The following is a 21,556-nucleotide window of genomic DNA, read 5'->3' as shown; positions in this document are numbered from 1 at the left end:
AGGATTACATCATTGGTCAGGCCGGGTTGTTCAGTATTTGTGTAATATTATGCATAGAGCGCAGGGGACATGGTTAGAAGTATAATATATACAAAGAACTGCCAATATTCAGCATCTATTCATATACTGGGCAATAATCAATAGCATCTGTCCAGGTAGCACATTTACTATATGATTAAGGGGTCCTTTTATAAAGGTGTGCTGAAAAATGGCTTGCGGTAGTGTATGCGCAGGTTTTGGACGCGCGCCAATCCATTTTTTAGTATACCTGTAAAAAAGGTCTTTTTAAAATTTTTGCCGAAAATGCACGTGTGGCAAAATGAAAATTGCCGCGCGTCCATTTTCAGTCTGAGACCTTACCACCAGCCATTGACCTAGCGGTAAAGACTCACACAGTAACCGGGCGGTAGTGACCTATGTGCGCCAATTGCCACTTGGCACGTGTCTGTTACACATGCCCGAAAATAAAAAATATTTTTCAGATGTACATATCGGACGTGCGCCATAAATTACTGCGAGAGCCATGCGGTAGTCGGGCAATAACTCCATTTTGGCATACACAGCTTAGTAAAAAGGCCCCTAAATGCCACCGAAAACAATGTTCAGTGTCACTTTCTGGACTGTACTGCTGATCATTTTTACTGGCTGCTTCCACATGCTCCTCAAGACAACTCTGAAAATACTCACTTAACTTAGATGGCGTTTGCAGAGAGGAGTGCACGAGGCACACCATGAGCAGGGCATAAGCAGGACTTCCCTTATCCATGTGACTTGCAGAATATGTACGTTATTAGTTATGCATATCCCTGCCAGCTCTAGCACCACTGAACATGCAAATAATTTGAAATGTCTACATAAGATGTTTCAAATTATTTGGCAGATGTTTTGCTCAAATTTGATCTCAAAATATTCAATTATGTTTTAATATTTAACATATTCTTTCTAAATCATATATAAAACACTACTCTATACAGTTTACATAATCAAGAATAAGTATTCTAGTAACACATTTTCAAATGCTGATTATCAATCTCTTCATATTTTTTGATGAAATCATCTCTTCAGAAAGCATTTCCCCTGTTTAAAATAAAAAATAACTTGTTAAAATTTGCAGGTAATTTAAAATAATCTAATAGAATGTTCCACATTGAAAGTGGGGTGAGCTCTGTGAAACTCAAGTCCTTGCTGTAATTGTTTTAAGGATGTGTGGAGGGGCATAATCATAAGGGACGCCCAAGTTTTTCTGAGGACGTTCTCGCAGGACGTCCCCGTGAAGGGGCGGGGAAACCCTTATTATCGAAACAAGATGGACGTCCACCTTTCATTTCGATAATACGATCGGCGACGCCCAAATCTGGAAATTTAGGTCAACCTTAGAGATGGTCATCCTTAGACTTGGTCATTTCTGATTTTCGGCGATAATGGAAACTGAGGACGCCCATCTCAAACGACCAAATCCAAGCCCTTTTGTCGTGGGAGGATCCAGCATTCGTAGTGCACTGATCCTCCTCACATGCCAGGACACCAACCGGGCACCCTAGGGGGCACTGCAGTGGACTTCAGAAATTGCTCCCAGGTGCACAGCTCCCTTACCTTGTGTGCTGAGCCCCCCAAAACCCACTACCCACAACTGTACACCACTACCATAGCCCTAAGGGGTGAAGGGGGGCAGGTACATGTGGGTGAAGTGGGTTTCTGGTGGGTTTTGGAGAGCTCACATTTACCACCACAAGTGTAACAGGTAGGGGGGATGGGCCTGGGTCTGCCTATCTGAAGTGCACTGCACCCACTAAAATTGCTCCAGGGACCTGCATACTGCTGTGATGGACCTGAGTATGACATTTGAGGCTGGCATAGAGGCTGGCAAAAAATATTTTTAAAGAATTTTTTGGAGGTGGGAGGGGGTTAGTGACCACTGGGAGGGGGGATCCCCAATTCCCTCTGGTGATCATCTGGTCAGTTCAGCCACCTTTTCGTGCCTTGGTCGTAACAAAAAAAGGACCAAGTAAAGTCGTCCAAGTGCTCGTCAGGGACGCCCTTCTTTTTTTGATTATGGGTCGAGGACTCCCATGTGTTAGGCATGCTCAAGTCCCGCCTTCGCTACGCCTCCGACACACCTGGGAACTTTGGTCAACTCAGTGACGGAAAGCAAATCTTGTCTGAGAACAGAGATCAGCTTTGAGGGGCAGAGAAACAAACGGGGTGGGAGGTGGGGTTCAGCAAGGAAGAGATTTTTTTTTAAATAGCAAATTGCTCTGATACTGGCTCCACCTTCTTTCTGCACCTTACTTGCCTTCCCTCAGGCTGCCCCCCCCCCCCCCCCCCCCCCCCATGATTTTCACTTGTGAATCTCCTTCTTGCTGAAAGACCTTTGGATTGAAAGCATGTGAAAAGGCTTTCATTTTGCTACATGGTTATGCATTTGCTAAATAAAAATGTCTTCCCATCTGTGGCAGTCTGATCCCTAATGGGAGTACTATCAGATTAGCAGCAGACAAGTGATCTCATATTTGAAGATGCAGCCACTGGGGTAGGAGTGAGTAGGGATCACTCTAACTCCCACAGCCTCCCCCCCCCCCCCCCACCACCACTTGGGATGAGTCAAGATTGAGTGGTGAGAAAGGGGATGGCTGGGTCTGGGTTGACCCTCAGATTAATTGGATTAAGGTATGGGGTTTCCTCAGAAGGAGACAAGAGAGCAGAGGAGCTCTTCAGGCTCACTGACCATCAGATATCACATGTCCCTAGAGCATGGGAGCCAGGGACCTCCCCAGCTGACCTTTAACTCTGTCTGCCACTGCCATGTAATCTCAGTTTTTAATGCAGCTAAAGATAACATAACTAGACTTCCAGACCCACAAAGCATTTTTCACACATTTTCACATTTTTGCCATTAATGAGATGCTTTGCATGATCTTTCTTTGCAGCAGCTTATTAATGACAAATTCAAATAGAAGCTAGTGTGAAGCAGACTTTGTGCAATGGGTTACTAGCAGAAACCACACTTTTGTGAAGCCATTGTGCATGTTAGAACATTTTGGAGACCATAGTTCACTCAAAAGAATTAAAATACTGTAAGGAACCAGTAGAAGAATGTGAAATTTTATTATGACTGCGGTATTCGCTGTTTGAATGTTGTACTTTCCTATTTTCAATGGAGTTCTTTTCATTTTATTATATTTGGTCTATGTAAACCGCTTCAACCTACTTGCTAGAGAAATGAGGTAGAGTAATAAATGAAATCTTTCTCCGCTGGGTTCAAGGGGTGGGCTTTCATTTGTCTTCCTTACTTTTGTTTATCATAAGTTAAAAGGATTCATGCAATAAAAAGAAAGAAAAAAAAATGCACTGAGTCTAAGGGTCCTTCCTGTCCAACCTTTGACCCTGGACATACCCCAGACCTTCTGCCCACCTCCCTGCCTATCTCTTTCTCCATCTATTGCTCGCTGAAATCCTCCTGGGTCCCTCCGTACAACAGGTTTCAGTTGCACCACCTTAAAATGAGGACTCAGCAAGGCAGGACAGACAGTGGATTGCTCTTTCCCTTTGGAACATTCTAAACCCAGAAAAGGTGTAAGAAGGAGGCAAGGAGGCAGAAGGGGAATCCTTGAGGTATTAGCTTGTGGCATGACGTGGCAAGGTAGAACAGGACTGGAGAGGGAAGCTGGCTGCTGTTCAGACTTGAAAAATTATTTTTCTTTCATTTTCAAAAGGAAACAAACTAGCAAAGTTTATTGAGATTCACGGTTTCATTTCAGACAAAAGCACAGCCCCACCAGTGTCGTGAGGGTTAGATGTCATCACATTATAGAACCGTTCACTTCTAGACCACCAGTTGGAGCCTCATTTCCATTCTAAGAGCCAAAGCAGATGTGTTCAATAGGAGTGGAATGGGGTTTTTAGTTTCATTTTGTTTAGGGGGGGGTTGTTGATTTTTTTTGTTTTGTTTTTTCCATTTCTGAGGTTCTTCTTTGCAAAAATCATCAAAATAAACCAAAGAAAAAAAAAAACTTAAAACTGAGAAAGACAGATGTCCAGGTCCTCTCCCTATTCTTCTACCACTCCTCCTCCCTCAGTCTCTTATCCTATCTGGAAGTGGAAAAAGGGGGGCAGAAGGGTTTCCTGTCACTTCTGCCCCATATGTATGGTGCTCCAAGCTGGTGTTTTAAAAATAGAAGAAAATTAAATAAGAATTGTTTATTACATTTCCAATGACAGCACGTCCTTAAGGATCCTGAGGCTGATCCAGCAGAGCGCATGAGTTTTGCACAATTTTGAATCCATCCACTCTGCATCTGGACTATTTTGCCGCACACCCTGTAACTGAGACCAGTTTGTTTTATTTAACTGAACAATATAATTTACTTTCAGTTTTGCCACTCACCTATTTATCTTTGTAGTACTCATCTTGTCCCTCAGCTACATAGTAAAAGGTTTCTTTGGGGTCGATATTCAGCCGGTGGTGCTGAGCGCCACTGGCATTATACCCAGATATAATGGGTCCATGTCCGCGCTCCAGCATTGAATTTACGGGTTCTGGAGCCAGCTAAACTAGAGTTGGTTTAGTTGCGATATTCAACACTTAACCGACTAATGGGCACCGTATAAAGATACAACTGACTTTTATGCGGTCCTATTTATGCGGTGCTGATTATCGGCATTTAACCACTCAAATGTTGACTTTACCCCCAGAATGTCCCTGAAATAGCCAGTTTTCTTTTAGGCGCTAACTGGTCATTTTCAGCAACACTAACTGGTTAAGTGTCACTGAAAATATCCGGTTAGCCCCGAAGAAGTGATTTAACTAGCCAGAAGCCATTTCTGGCCCATTAAGTCACTTTGAATATCAACCCCCATTAAACTTTAGGAACAAAATTAGCATCATATCTATGTTTTATTTTTGTTACATTTGTACCCCGCGCTTTCCCACTCATGGCAGGCTCAATGTGGCTTACATGGGGCAATGGAGGGTTAAGTGACTTGCCCAGAGTCACAAGGAGCTGCCTGTGCCTGAAGTGGGAATCGAACTCAGTTCCTCAGGACCAAAGTCCACCACCCCAACCACTAGGCCACTCCTCCACTCCAGAATGTTATCTGAATGTTTAATGTGTGCCTATTAGGTGTTTCATTAGTATTATGTTGACATTGATTTATATCTGTGTTATTTAAATATTCTAATGCTTATTAGATGTTTCATTGGTATTTTGCTGCCATTGTATCATATCTATGTTATCTGAATGTTCTTCCATACTGTCTATTATGGTATCATTTGCACTGTACTATCATTTATCATATTTCTGTTATATGATTGTTTTACAGTGCTGTTAAATATGAATATTTTTGATAGTGTTTCATACTTAGTTTTCAGTTTTGCAGAAGTTTCATCCATTATATTTACAGTGCTTTTAGAAACCATTTCCTTTTCAATTGAGTTCAACCTACCTGAGGGCTGAGCTACTCTGCTGTGCTGGGAAGAGCCAGGAGTAAATCTGGAAGTTTCATCTAAATTAGAAAATCACAGAAACATTTGTTATGTTCTTTTTTTATTTATTTTATTATCATTATTATTATTAACATTTGTATAGTGCTACCAGACGCATGCAGCACTGAACACCTGACACAGAGAGACAGTCCCTGCTCGATAGAGCTTACAATCTAAAAATACAGATTGACAAGACAATTAAGGACGAGGAAAGTACTGGGTGAGAAGGAACAAGGATAGGGGAATTGAGTAGTGGTTAGGAGCCAAAAGCAGTGGTGAAAAGGTGGGTTTTCAGCATAGATTTGAAAACAGGTAGAGATGGAGCTAGGCGTACAGGCTCAGGAAGTCCATTCCAGGCAAAAGGTGCCGCAAGGGAAAAGGAACAAAGCCTGGAATTAGCAGTGGAGGAGAAGGGGGACGACAAGAGAGATTTGTCCAGCGAGCGGAGATTACGGGGAGGAATGTAGGGAGAGATGAGAGAGGAGAGTAATGGGGGGCTGCAGAATGGATGCATCCAGCAAGCCAGAAAACTATCAAAGTGGTGTACATTCAGGTACTGTAGGTATTTTATACTTTTTCTTGTGTTATTATCAAAAGATTTAGACTGCACAGTTGACTTCACAAGTCTGAATAAAGCCCTTGTGATGCCAGTTTATCACTTGAAGTTCAAGAAATCCAAAGAAACCTTGTGTACACAAGAACCTGTTTCATGTTCTTGCCAGCACAGGATTAATCTCCAATTGTTTTTTAAATCTAATATGACAGACGTGAGATCACACCTCGTTAGAGTTAATCACACGTCAGTCTGCAAAAATTCAAAGAAGAGTACAGTGTGTTCAGTCCTGGGGAGACTCCCTCTCTAATATCCTCCTGTTTCCTGGAAGCTGGGGAAGTCCTTCATGCCTATTTTCTTCTTATAGGAAAAGGCAGGGCCGCCAAGAGACTGGGCCAGGCTCGGGGCAAGGTCGGCCCGCCCCCAGAGGTCACTGCCACCACTCCCCCCCCCCCCCGAGGCCGCCGCCCCCTCCACCCGCCCCTCCTCCGTCCGCCACCAGGCCGGGCCCCCTGAAATGAAATCACAGCACCTCTCACCTCCATGTTAAAGCGCTGCAGGCAGCAGCAGATCGCCTCCCTTTGGGCCTCCTTCCCTCCCCGTGTCCCGCCCTTGCAGAAGTTACGTCAGACGAGGGTGGGACACAGGGAGGGAAGGAGGCCCGAAAGGAGGCGATCTGCTGCTGCCTGCAGCGCTTTCACACGGAGGTGAGAGGTGCTGTGATTTCAATGCAGGGGACCCGGCCCGGTGGCAAACGGTCGACGACGGAGCTAAGGGTGGGTGGAAGGGACTGCAGCGCCGGGTCCCCCTTGGAGGCCTAGGCCCGGGGAATTTTGTCCCCCCTGCCCCCCTCTCGGTGGCCCTGGGAAAAGGTAGGAGTCCTAGCAGGCCTCTCTCCTGGAGGGAGGTAGAGGCATGCTGACCTCTGTCCAGATCAGAAAGAGAGAATAGTGAGAGAGCTAACCATGAGAAATCCATGCACACTCTTCCCAACATAATGGGCCACCTTTGTGGGTTGTCAGACCTTTTACTGGATGAACCAAAAAGTAGAAAATTAAAGCAATTTTCTCTTATTACAGGTAATCCCCCAAAAGTGGGTCAGTTGCAGTCACTAAATTGTCATGGGATAGGAGGCAATGCGGATTAGAAACGGGCAGAAAAATAGGAAGTAGAGAGTAGGATTTAGAGGTTAATTCTATAAAAAGGCACCAGGAATGTACCTACTCGGAGCCTATTCTGTAAAGGCAATTGAGCACTTCCTTTCCTTTAAAGAATATGAGCCTATCAGGGTAAATATGTGTGTGTATTTTAGGCTTGACCACTTACACCAGCCGTAATCCTGGTATAAATACTCAATAATGCATGCAAAAAGTTTAAGATTCTACAATTCACCCCACCAATATTGTGCCCGAACTCCAATGCCAGGAAGACAAAAAGAAAACTGATTCACCTATCAGGAAAATACAATTACATAATATAATAATACAACAGTACATAAATTATTGCAACAAACATTTCAAAAATAAATATGGCTTCAATAATTTCTGAAAATGAAAATATCAATAACATAATCAAATTTTCTGAGGCAAAGTATACTGATACATAAAAGAATTTTCATACAAAGCCTTATATCTAAGACACCTAAAAGAAGGAAAGCCTACAATAAGATGATTACATTTGCGACAATCATCATTATGACCTAACAACTAGATTAAACTAAGTCATTTTTCAGGACAGTGACCTTCAAGTAATTAAAAATTCAAACAATACATATTAAATAATATATGAGCCCTCACAGGCAACCAGTGAAGCTTAATAAACAAAGGTGATGCATGATTATAGTTCTTTTTACAATAAATTAAACTAGCTTAACTGAATGCTATTCAACAGTAAGTGATACCAAAATAAAGAGAATTGTAATAATTAATCTGTGATAAGACCAGGAGTTGAAAAAGCACCTTAAAATGTTCTGAAAGAAAGTAACAACGGACCGAGCGCAATTGTTTGAGCTTAGAAAAGGTCTTTCTTCTGAACTAAATGCTTGATTTGAGATTCAATAGTGAGTGAAGAATCCAGTATCAGCCCCAATACTCAAGAAGTCTTTCCAACATTAAAACCGGGTCCTGTCATTACAAGGAATAAACTCTGGTTTCTTCTTTGGCCATTAGTGGGGCTTTCCTTTACCGCTCCTGTATAATCCAATATTCTTACCTTCCTCAGATTTTCCTGCCTTCCTACCTTAGGGGTCCTTTTACTAAGGTGCGCTGAAAAATGGGCTGTGCTAGTGTAGGCGTGTGTTTTGGGAGCGCACAGATCCATCTTTCAGTGTGCCTATAAAAAAAGCCTTTTTAAAAACTTTTGCCGAAAATGGACGTGTGGCAAAATAAAAACTGGCGCGCGTCCTATTGGGTCTGAGACCTTACTGCCATCCGTTGACTTAGCAGTAAGGTCTCACGAGATTATCTCTGTGCATACAATGACAATTACCACCTGGTTTCCACTGCACGCAGGAAAATAAAAATTATTTTCCGGCACCCATAGCGGACGTGCATAGAAAATGAAATTACTGCCAGGGCCACACGTTAGCCGGATGGTAACTCCAAATTGCACAGGTTACTAAAAGGGCTCCACAATTGTCTGTTTATCATGTAAAGAGATTTTTTGCTCCTCTATACATTTATTCCAGTTTTTCTATTGTAACGTTTTATTTGGTCTATCCTTGCAATAACTAATTTGGTTTGTCCAGTGCCACAATGGATTGTTTCAAATGAAAGTTTTACAGTATAAAATAACTGGTAAACAAACAAATAGCTGATTTGAGTTTACCAATCCTACTCCACTCATTATTTTATAGACCTTTATCATATCTCCACTCAGGTGCCTCTTCTGCAAAACTTTCCTCAAAATTAGTCATTTCATCCCCTTCTAATTCTACTATATCTTTTTTGAGATGCGGCAACCAGAATTGCACACAATACTTGAGGTACGATCTCACCATGGAGTGATATAGAGTCATTATGCTATTTTTTGTTTTATTCCTAAAATTTTGTTTGCTTTTTTGGCCACTGCTACACACTAAGCAGAAATTTTAACATATTGTCCATGATGAAACTTTGATCCTTTTCTTGAGTGATGACTCCTAATGTGGAACTTAGCATCATATAACTATGATTTGAGTTATTCTTCCCTATATGCATCACTTTGCATTTGCCCATACTAAATTTCATCTGCCATTTGGATGCGTGGAGGGGCATAATCGAACGAAAACGTCTTTCTCCATAGGCGATTATCTCCGAGAACGGGTCCGTGAAGGGGCGGACCGAACCGTATTTTCGAAAAAAATAGACGTCCATGTTTTATTCGACAATTTGTGAGCTGGGCGTTTTTGTTTTTCAGCGATAATGGAAAATGAAAGCGCCCAGCTCAAAAATGAATAAATCCAAGGCATTTGTTCGTGGGAGGGGCCAGGATTCGTAGTGCACTGGTCCCCCTCACATGCCAGGACACCAACCGGGCACCCTAGGGGGCACTTTTACAAAAACAAAAAAAAAGGTAAAAGAGCTCCCAGGTGCATAGCATCCTTCCCTTGTGTGTTGAGCCCCCCAAATCCCCCTCAAAACCCACTGCCCACAAGTCTACACCATTACTATAGCCCTAAGGGGTGAAGGGGGGCACCTACATGTGGGTACAGTGGGTTTGGGGGGGTTGGACGACTAAGCATTAAGCAGCACAATTGTAACAGGTAGGGGGGGGGGATGGGCCTGGGTCCACCTGCCTGAAGTCCACTGCACCCCCTAACAACTGCTCCAGGGACCTGCATACTGCTGCCAGGGAGGTGGGTATGACATTTGAGGGTGAAAATAAAAAGTTGTGAAACATCATTTTTTGTGGTGGGAGGGGGTTAGTGACCACTGGGGGAGTCAGGGGAGATCATCCCCGATTCCCTCTGGTGGTAATCTGGTCATTTAGGGCACTTTTTGGGGCCTTATTCGTGAAAAAACAGGGTCCAGGAAAAGTGCCCTAAATTCTAGCTACAAATGCATACGTTTTTTCCATTATCGGCGAAAGGCGCCCATCTCTGTTCGGGTGATAACCATGCCCCAGTCCCGCCTTCACCACGCCTCCGACACGCCCCCGTCAACTTTGTACGCTTCCGCGATGGAGTGCAGTTGAAAATGTCCAAGTTCGGCTTTTGATTATACCGCGTTATTCGTTTTTGTGAGATAAATGTCCATCTCCCGATTTAGGTCGGAACTTGGGCGTTTTTCTCGTTCGATTATAAGCAGTCTCACATGGCCTTGCAATTTCTCACAACCCACAGGCAATTTAACAACTTTGAATAATTTGGTATCATTTGCCTATTTAATCACCTTACTCATCATTCTTATTTCTAGATTATTTTAGGAATTTGTTAAAAAGCACCAGTCCCAGCACAGATCCCTGGGACATGTCATTATTCACCTTTGAATCAATCTACAAAACTTATTAGGGAAAAGAATCTAAAGTGTCTAACAACACAAATAAACAAATAAAGATTCTTTGTATAATGGTAAATGAGCAATGAAAATAATATAAAGGGAGGAAAAAGCCTCAAGAGGCTCCCAGCTATCGGCTGTCCACTGAGAAAATTGACCATTTAACCTACTCTCTAATAATGAGTTGACTTTGTCTAGAACTATTTTTGTATATTTCTGGATATGCCAACACTGTGACCTGCATTGAATCTCTAATTGGGAAGTTTGCGGGATATATGGAATGATGTAATCAGAGCCGAACTGAATAGCATATTTTACTATTCGTCCGAATAGAAATAATGAAAACTATTTGGCCAAATACGAATACTGAATACGAATAATGGTCATTAAGTTTTAACATAACAAATAATAAAAGAAGCAACATGAAATTAGAGATCAAGTGCTTATTTCAGTAGGATTTAGCATAGTAGAGACCTAGATTATTCGTATTTGGCTGAATACAAATAATGTATTCGGGGCCGAATTGAATCAAATACAAATATTCGGTACAGCCCGAAATGTAATGTAATGTTTTCTGTCTTTTAACCAGGATTTGCAAAAGTCCCTTGCAAGATCAGGGGGATGGGTGTCTAACACAGAAGAAATTTAATATACCATGTAAATGCTTTTAAAAATCAGCCTCTTAAAACATAAATATGCTGGTTTGGTTTCAGAAACACCCTCCCCATTCGTAAGCACCAGGTGCAATATCATAGAAATATGAAAACTGATGGTGGATAAAGACAATGCAGCCTATTCAGTGTGTCCATTTATAGTACCTGCTCAGCTCTACAACCCCTTCCCTCTCCCTCTTCTCTGTGGCTGTCCCAGGCTTTCTTGAATTCAGATACAGTCCTCGTCTCCACTTAAATGTCTCCATCATATCATAATTCTCCTCTCCTTTCTTCCAAGGTGTGCTAAAAAAGACCTGCGGTACTGTGGACATGTGTTTTGGGCGTGCGCAGAATCATTTTTCAGCGCGCCTGCAAAAAAGGTCTTTTTAAAATTTTTTGCTGAAAATGGACGTGCAGCAATATGAAAATTTCCGCGTGTCCATTCTGGGTCTGAGTCCTTACCGCCAGTCATTGACCTAGAGGTAAAGACTCACACAGTAACGAGGTGTTAATGACCTATGTGCATCAAATACCCCTTGGCACGTGCCCAATACACGTCAGAAAATAAAAATGATTTTTCAGACGCATGTATCAAACGCACATCAAAAATGAAATTATCTCAAGAGCCACATGGTAGCCAGGCAGTAACTCCATTTTGTCACACATTGGGTGCACATAGACGCTTACATGGCTTAGTAAAAGGGCCCCTTAGATCTTTAAGTATGTCCTCCTGAGTTTTCTGAATATGACCATGAATCATTTGAGAGTGCAGTGTCCAGAATTGCGCATAGTACTCCAAACAAGGTCTCACTAAAGACTTGCACGGTGGTACTGTCACCTCCTTTTTTCAACTGGCCATTCCCTTCCCTATACAACCAAATATACTTCTTGCTTTTCCTGTCACCTTTTTTACCTGTTTGGCCAACTTATGATCATCAAATAAGATCACATCCAAGTTCTGCTCTTCTTTTATGTGCAGAAGTACTTTACCCCCTGAACTGTAGCACTCCCTCAGGTTTTTGGAGCCCAAATGCACGGTCCTGCATTTTTTAGCATTAAATCTTAGCTATCAGGGCATTCCTTAAGCTTCATTACATCCCTTCTCATGTTTTTTCCACCCCTTCCAGGGGTGGAAACCCTGTTGCAGGTTTTCATAAATTTTTCCTAGTGAAAACAGAATGTTGAGTTCGTTGGACCTTTGGTCTGACCCTATATAGCAATTCTTATGTTCTGAACAGTTCTTTCATACAATATGGCTTTACAAAAATGTTGAAAAGAACTGAAGCAAGGACCAGACCTGGCAGTAGTCACGCCCTAATCTTCAGAGCAAGCTCCGTTTACCACTACACTTGGTCACCTCCCACACAGCCAGTTCCTAAACCAATCAGCCACTTTAAGGCCCATACCAAGGCTGCTCAATACATTCATTAATTGCCCATGAAGAAATGTATCACAAGCCTTGCTTGTTTCCACGTACACTACATCTAGTGCTGTCCCTGACCTCATTTTTTGATCACAAAGTCAAAGAAATTCATCATCTGAGAAGACCTAGCGTTGGTAAATTCATACTGGCTCAGATCCTGTAATCTACTGGATTCCAGAAACTGTATGATCCATAATTGTGGAATCATGGAAGTATCTGGTAATTCTATATAGCTGGTCTCTCAGTAACTCAGTCTGCATAGTTATTATGTGACTATAGATCAAAAGGATAATCTATTTCTATATAAAATACTGATTATCAACCTTCTATGGCAGACCATGTGCTAAATGTACAGCCGTGAGCTTATTTTCCAAGAACCTGTATGAAATCTGAGCGAACTATTGGTAAAAATCTTGATAGTAGCAGAAGGAATCTAATCCCCCTACAACTGCTACTTTACCTTTCCCATTATTTTAATGTGCCATATAAAGACTCTTTGGGCCCAATATTTAGCTGGTGATGGGTAGCGCTTTTGCTGTCCACCGCCGGTGTTAAAGCCAGATATTCAATGCTGGTTCATTTTTGGAGACTGGCATTGAATATCCAGGGTTTTTTTTAATCATTAAAATGTTAACCAGCTATGAGAATATTCAGCGCTAACCGGTTAACCTTTTAGCTGTTAAAGATAGGACAGCTGTTTATGTGGTCCTATTTAACTCCTAAACTTATCTCGTTAGGTACTGAATATTGGTACCTAACCAGATAAGTTGTGCGATATAGCTGGTTATGCGCTAAGTGCTAACCTGGAATATTCAGCAGAGATAACCAGTTATCTCCCACTGAATATTAGCGGTTAGACGCTGTTTAACCGGTCAGCAGTCGCATCTGGCTGTTTAAATAGCTTTGAATATTGGAGGATTTGCTTATACCAAACCTGCATGTTAAGATTCTTGGAAGGAGAAACAATGATGTTTGTGGCATGGGCACCCTGCTGCTTCCTGATTCGGGCATAATTAGCTCTCACTTCCACCTTCTGTTTGCTGGCTGTAATGCAAAAGAGAATAATGATGAAATCCACATTTAAATGCATTTATAGGAAAACTTTCAAAGAAACTTAGTAATGGATTTCTGTCTAGATATGTTGTGCTGTTTTGTGAGTTACTTCCGTGCCATCCTAAACATCTTGCTATAACAGCAAATGAGATCCAGAAAGGGCATGTCTGTAATCTAGGCATTCACATATGCACACGCATAGTGCGTGAATGTTTAGGAAGCTGTAAGTCACTATTCTGCAAATACTCACTTAACTTCCACAGTGCACATCTGAAATGGGGGGGGGGGGGGTTACATTGGGGAAGGACACATGTGGATGCCTCTCAGAATACTGTAAGTTACATGCGTCCCTGCTAGAGATAGGCAGCTGCACATATGCCGGCCCTATGGATGGTGTGTAATGTTAGACAAGTTTATATCAGGCTACACTTGTATTCTACAAGGGAACATAGGCTCTTGGTTGCCATTGTAGAATAGATACCAGCTGTCCACTCTCAGGCAGTGGCGTAGCCAGACCTGAGATTTTGGGTGGGCCCAGAGCTAATATGGGTGGGCACGCACTGTCTATATAAGTATGAGTAGTGTCTCTTGGGATCCTACAAAATAATGCCTTAGAATTCACTTGATGATGGATTAAGTAGTCTGCCCAACAGCTGCCCTGCATCAGTATAACCACATACATACTTAATGGAAACATTGATATTTTTAAATATAATTACATTATCCCACAATCTCTCCACTGCAAAATGCTATACACAAACTTGTGCAAAAACACACATATCCTTACTAAACCATAACAGCACTAATTCCAAGGACAGGATAAGCTACAACCTTATGCTTGAAAGGCAGAACTGTAATTACACTAGGCTCTAAAACACCAATACACTACCTCATGAAAAAAAAGCAAAACAAAAAGGGCTGCAAATACTATACTCTAGCAGAATACTGCACCTTGATCACACATGAAAAACACATGACAACAGACATGAGACATGGAACTAGAAATAAAAAAATATGAAGGCAAAATACTGAACTGGAAAGTTAACTCAAGAAGTCAGACTCAGCATGCAGCAATACTAGAAAAATTGAAACTTACATGCAAAATATCACAGATGCACATTCCAAAAGCTGACATATTCCAATTAATAAATTCTGAATAAAATACTTTTTTCTACCTTTGTTGTCTGATCTATTCACTTTGGTCCCAGTGTCTTCTGTTTTATGCAGTGTCTTCTTTCCATTTGATAGTTTTTCTCTCACCATGTCCACCATCCTCCTGTGTCCTTATGCGTCCTGTCTACCATCTGTAGCCCTGTCCCTATCCTTCCTCGAGTTTCAGTATCTGCCCTCAACGTGTTCCAAACCAGCCCTTAAACTCAGCAGTTTTTCCCTCCATCCATATCCAGCATTTCTCCTCACTCCCCTCCATCCATGTGCATCTACTTCCTCTGTCTTCCCTTCCCTCCATCCATGTCCAGCACCATGTCCAGCATTTCTCCTCTCTCCCTTCCCCTCCATCCATGTGCATCTCCTTCCTTTGTCTTTCCTTCCCTCCATCCTTGTCCAACATTTCTCCTCTCTTCCCTGCCCTCCACTCCATCCATGTCCAGCATTTCTCCTCTCTTCCCTCCCCTCCATCCATGTGCACCTCCTTCCTGACTTCTCTCCCCTCCCTCCCTCCCTCCCTCCATCCATTCGTCCAGCAACTCTCCATTCTCCCCTGCCCTCTCCTCCATCCACCCATATCCAGCAAATGTCCTCTGTCCCCTGCCCCCTCATCCATCCATCCATGTTCAACAATTCTCCTCCTTCCCCTGTCCTCCGCTCCGTCCAGCAACTCTCCATTCTCCCCTGCCCTCTCCTCCATCTATCCATCCATGTCCAGCAATTCTCCTTCTTCCCCTGCCCTCCGCTCCATGTCCAGCAACTCTCCATTCTCCCCTGCCCTCTCCTCCATCCATCCATCTCCAGCAAATTTCCTGTCTCCCCTTTCCCCTCCATCCATCCGTCCAGCAATTCTCCTCCTTCCCCTGCCCTCCGCTCCGTCCAGCAACTCTCCATTCTCCCCTGCCCTCTCCTCCATCCATCTCCAGCAAATTTCCTCTCTCCCCTTTCCCTTCCATCCATCCCTGTTGTCCAGCAATTCTCCTCTCTCCCCTGCCCATCCTGTTTCTGTCCATTCCCTTCCCCCTTCTATCCAGTGTCTCCCCCCCTCTCTCCCCCTTCACAGCATCTCCCAGCCATCTGTAAAGAACGGCAATGTGGATGCAGCAGCTCACAGGTTTGCTTGCTGTTTTTTTTTAACTAACGTCAGATTTATTGTTTTAAGCTACTGTTATCATGCAAGAAAAAGCCAAACCATTTATAATAGTACAAATAAGTCATCTTGAGTTGTGTAAGTCAAATAATTGAAACAACCAAAATGTTTTTTTACTTGTCCAGTGTTTTAAAAGCAATAGTGTTATATTATAATCTATATTCAAAATTATGTGTATATAATAGGCACTATTATCTGTATTTTTAAAGCAAAGAGGGGGAAACGTTTGTCCATGGATCTTCATGACACATGCATGCAAACAATTCTGTTCTACAAAATTAAATATATAGCAACATGCTCACCCATCCACCTCAACCTGTTGCTATTCGTTTTAAAATCGGCTTCGTTTATTGTTTGAACTGCAAAAGTGAATCCTTCAAGCATTAGTAGCTTCTATTTTAAAAGCTTGATTGCTTTTTTGTGATTTTTCATGGAAGAGCAACGTTTTCCACCGATTTGCTCTCTCAAGGAGGAAAAGAAATACTTGCAGAAAAACAGAAGCGTTAAAGCAGAGGGATATTTCAATATAAGCCCGTTTTCATTGCTCTTTTTGTAAATTACGGGGGTTGAATGTACATTAATAATCAGGCGAGACTGGCAATGTGTTCAGAATCAGAGCTTCTTTCGGAATGTAAAGCTCTCGATAGATCGCCCTACATTTGGGGGGGGGGGGGGAGTCTGTGCTATGTACTACAGAGGTGTCCTTCCTAAAATATATTTCTACGATAATAACGGATTGCATCCACGGTTCAGCTGAACCCCATTTAGAATCATTCTACTTGCAAAATTTGGGACAATAATAGTCCTTTTTTTTCTACTTGAAAGATTTAGAACTAGCTCTTATTTTAGTTCTAAAACAACACTGCCTCTGTTTCACTAGTTGTATGGTTTTGTTTTACTTCTAAATCTAACAGTCTGCTTCTCTCCACTTTCTCCATTTAAGTGAATGGCGACGGCTGCGCGAGGGATTGGAAACGATGATTTCAAATGTCTTCCTTGCTTACAGTGGACGAGATAGGCTGGCTCACTTCCATTCCACTCCCGAAGTTGCAGCGACGAATGGGCAGGCAGGCGGCGTAGTAAAAGCAACAAGGAGGCAGGTTCGACTCTGTCCTTCACTTCCCTGCCCTCTCAGCGTCCCGCCTGCCCGAAAGGAAATGACGTCACAGAAAGGCGGGACGCAGAGGGCAGGGAAGCGAAGGACGGAGTTGAACCTGCCTCCTTGTTGCTTTTACTACCGCCGCCTGCCTGCCCATTCATCGCTGCAACTTCGGCGTAAGGGTCGCTGTTCCAGTCGTCGTTGTTTGGGTGGGCCTGAGCCGAGATTGGGTGGGCCTGGGCCCATCCAGGCCCACCCGTAGCTACGCCCCCTGCTCTCAGGGCTCCTGAACGCTGATGCCCAGCTATAAAATTACCTATAATGGCCCCAGCGGCACACGGGTTTAGTTGTGGATAGTGGTGTGGTTAGCATTTACCTGCTTGAAGTTATAGCAGCCATAGGCCCTGTTTAATGAGACACATGTACCATACAGTATTCTGGGAGCCGCGCCCAGGTGTTCATCCCCTTACATTTACACACTGTGTTACAGATTACAGCACAGGCCTCTGCTGGCACTTTTAAGCACGAGCGGCATATAAACACCAGAACCTAGATTCTAGAACAGCCTCATACGGGGTAATTCTGTAACTGTGCCCCTAGTAGAAAACAGCTTTTCCGAATACTGGTATAACCGTGGTTTGGAGTAAGCACTTAACTTCCAGAGATATACGTATAATCTGTAGGATTCTATAAGTTACTCACATAAGTGAGAGCCCCTTCATGCTCCATGCAGCCTCCGTCCATGTGTGCACCTACCTGCCCAATATTTACACATATGAGCCTGTATTCTAAACATTTATGTATAATTCAGTGCATAATGATAGAGTCTACTTTACATAATTAACCCATCCTGAGAACTGGATCTAGCATCCAGTAGTGAGAACAATTCAATGATTTACTCTGCACATCATATCTGTGAACTTCTACTTCAAAAGGAAAATAATTCACTATCTTGGGGCAAACTGTTTTTCTACTGCTCTGTGACAGGGGGCATAAGATACACAGAAGATGCACAGGCCTATAACATAAAGATCATACAGGTACATTTACATCACATCTATCCCCCTCTGGTGGGATATAAACACGTCCAGCCAAACAGCCTGGGAAGATGAGATGAATTTATTTATGTTGAAAAACCTGGAAGCAAATATTTCATATGTTTAGTTCTATATAGTACTATCCAGATAGTAGAACATAACTCATAATGAAGAAATAAATCTCCCAAATAATGTGTTTGTTCTGACATTTTCAGTCCTTTTTGTAAAAACGTATGCTCCTCACTTGGAGAGTTATGCTCAGAAACTGGCCTCTCTAGGGCTGAGTGCATGACTTTATATTCAAAGAGCCCAATATTCAGAAAATGCTGAGCTCATAAATTTGTGCCCTATGTTCAATCAAACTTAGGAGCAAAACCTTTCAGCTGAATATTCATATTCATTTAGGAGTTTAAAAGTTATGTTCATATATTTAGGCCTCACACTAATTTGTATAATTTATTATCCTAATACTGAAAATCAGTGCTAAGCTCACAACTCCTTTTCCCCACCCTAAATCCAGGGCCGTGCCGATGTGGTAAGCGGGGTAAGCGCCGCAGGGGGGCGCCATCTTCTGGGGGGCGCCGCCGCTGCATGCTTACCTTGCCCCTCCCGCTCCCATGTAGGAACTGCCCGCCCTCTTCTCCCCCCCAAGATCCCTTTCCTTTTTTTTTTCTTTTAAATTTACCTTCCTCCGGCAGCGCAGCGTCAGTGAAGGAGGCAGCGCTCCCAGTCCCGACGTCTCTAGCCTTCCATTGGTTTGCTCAGTGTCCCGCCTTCTTCTGACGTCATCCTTGGGAGCGGGAGGGCAGGGGAGAGAGGAGCATAGATGGGAGTGCAGGGTTCATGGAAGGGAGAGAGGGGAATTGCTTGATCGGGATGAATTGCGGGGGCAGGGGCAGGGGACAGATGGGCATGGATGGGTGGGAGGGTAGGGCTCAGGGAGAGAGGGGAATCGCTGCCTTGGAGCGGGGGGGGGGGGCGGTGGCACCAACTGGTAGTCTGCAGGGGGGCACCAGAGACCCTTGGCACGGCCCTGCCTAAATCCACCCCGTTCCCACCTACTTTTTATGCTCCTAAATGTAAGTGTTTAGTGAAGTTTTGGGCCAGTCATTCACCTGACAATATATCCAAAAATTCAATGCCGAGCACAGAATATTGAGGTATACAGTGCTAGTGAAACATAACTAGTTAAGTGCGATATTCGGCACTTAACCGGCTACGAAGAACTGCATAAAGGTAGGAATGAATTTTATGCAGTCCTATGAGTTACCTTAGCTGGTTGAGTGCTGAAACTCAGCAATTAACCGGCTAAGTGCCAACTCTGCCCCTAGAGGGCCCTCAAAATAGCCCGTTTTGGCATGGTCACTAACCAGTATTTCCTGTGAGTGGCCTGGTGTGTGCAAATTTTTTTCATGTGAGCAACAAGTTTTAAAAACCAGCAATTTTTGAGTGCCAGTATTAGTAATGTATTTCTGTATATAACACACAAAAAAATTTTTTTTTGAGCAATCATGTAAAGTCTGTGAGTGAAGTTCCTAAAATGTATGAGCAATCACTCATGCGCTCTGCTTAAAGGGAACATTGCCGCTAACCAGGCATTTTCAGCAGCACTATCTAGTTAAGTGCTGCTGAAAATGCTTGGTTAAATCGGACAAGCAATTTAACCGGCCAAGACCTCTCTTGGCCATTTAAATCATTTTGAATAATAGCGCCTTTGAGAAAAAATGTATGCATTTAGCCCTAGTAAAATTTCTAAGATGCCAATTTATGAGCAGAATTCTCAAAGTTACACTGAAATTAGTGGGCAATAAAACTTTGTATTAAATTAAGACAGTTAATAAATACCAATACAATAAATACATAAAAGAGTTTGGGAGTATATCCTCCATGCCAGGAACTCATTTTTACTCTAGAAGTGTTTGTTTATAACCTGTATGAAGTTCTGCTTTGTATGTTTGGTTTGAATTACACTGGTTTTTGAAACAACTGGTTTTCTATGTGTACTTTAAGAGTTTGCTGTAATGGAGCCCACCAAGAACTTTGGATTAGCGAATTATAAATGATTTAAAAAAATAAACCTCTTACTTAGTAAGGACAACTTAGCAGAAACCACCCTTTGCAGCTACAAACATGCAAGCCTCAGGTCAGCCATTCCTGTGACGGATATCATCCTGCAGGGTCTGGAACGGGTTACCATATGGCTCCAGAAAAAGGAGGACGGATTGAGTCAGCCGGGTTTTACTTCCATTGCTTTCCATTGAAAGCAATGGAAGTAAAACCCGGCTGGCTCAATTACTTCCATTGAAAGCAATGGAAGTAAAACCCGGCTGGCTCAATCCGTCCTCCTTTTTCTGGAGCCATATGGTAACCCTAACTGGAAGCTTGGCTGGACTCTAATACTAACCTTTTCTGTTAAGGAAAGGTTCTCCTGCAGAAATGCACAGAATCATGTCTCTCTCTATCTCATCCCAGGATTTCACCTCTTCTCCATCACAGGTGTAGAACACTTTAGCAGGCTGTCGTATGTGTAACCTGGAGGTGCAGTTTTCCAGCAGCTGAAACAAAGCGGCTAATGTTTACATGTCAGCTGTAATGGAGCTTGTGGATAAATAAGGTCTGTTGTCTTATACACAGTGCAAAAGCCACATCCAATCACAATAGAGAAATCACAATTTCTGTAATCATTTCATACCCAGAAGAGGCACTGCATTATCACTGAAACCATGCAGCATTCTAAAGAAGGTAGTTTTCGCTTATTACATCGGTCCCATATGCGCATCAGAAGGGAACACCTGGAGCAGATGCATTCGAAGTGAAGATGCACTACAAATTTCAATGACGTCAAAGGATGTAGATGATTAATGGAGGCAGCTGGTAAATTAACCCCTTATTTCCTATTAGCATGTTTTAGAATTTAAGAAATTTCTTTTGACTCCCATTTGAACGCCCTGCTACAAAGAGCCTTTTCCGGTTGGTTGGCAAATATTTTGACCAGGATTATTTTTGTTTGATAGTGTAGTCATTGATCCTGAGTATGTTGGATTACTGTAACATTGTTTACTTAGGTGTCTCAAAACAACAAATTAGAAAGTTACAGATCACCCAGAATATCGCACTTCATTTGATATATTCTCTGAAAAAATTTGATAGCGTGTCTCAGTATTATATAAAAAGTCACTGGTTACCAGTTTACACTAGAGTTCAATTTAAATTTTATTGTCTTGCTTATAAAGCAATTTATGGACTAGCTCCATTGTACTTGTTAGGCCATTTTGTTTTCTCTCATAAATTTAGAGCCACATGGTCACCAGTTTTGTTTTATTTATTTAAGTACATAAGTAATGCCACACTGGGAAAAAACCAAGGGTCCATCGAGCCCAGCATCCTGTCCACGACAGCGGCCAATTTATTTATTTGTTACATTTGTATCCCACATTTTCCCACCTATTTGCAGGCTCAATGTG

The 21,556-nt window shown here is 42.6% G+C and overlaps 1 protein-coding gene across 2 annotated transcripts in view; it reads right to left on the bottom strand.

Moving 5' to 3' along the window:
* Positions 1 to 520: 520 nt before the first annotated feature.
* Positions 521 to 21,556, bottom strand: part of DCDC1 (doublecortin domain containing 1) — a 556,169-nt gene continuing 535,133 nt past the window's right edge. For both annotated transcript variants that reach the window (XM_030200682.1, XM_030200683.1), the window contains 4 exons: positions 20,497 to 20,647; positions 13,521 to 13,630; positions 5,443 to 5,502; positions 521 to 1,077 (listed from right to left, as the gene is read on the bottom strand). In XM_030200682.1, the coding sequence (XP_030056542.1) occupies positions 5,455 to 5,502; positions 13,521 to 13,630; positions 20,497 to 20,647 (309 nt within the window). In that variant the 3' untranslated portion in view covers positions 521 to 1,077; positions 5,443 to 5,454. The remainder of the gene's footprint in view (positions 1,078 to 5,442; positions 5,503 to 13,520; positions 13,631 to 20,496; positions 20,648 to 21,556) is intronic.

The sequence above is a fragment of the Microcaecilia unicolor genome, chromosome 4 (assembly GCF_901765095.1).
Source record: "Microcaecilia unicolor chromosome 4, aMicUni1.1, whole genome shotgun sequence".
Taxonomy (NCBI): domain Eukaryota; kingdom Metazoa; phylum Chordata; class Amphibia; order Gymnophiona; family Siphonopidae; genus Microcaecilia; species Microcaecilia unicolor.
This window is presented reverse-complemented; position numbering and strand designations above follow the sequence as displayed.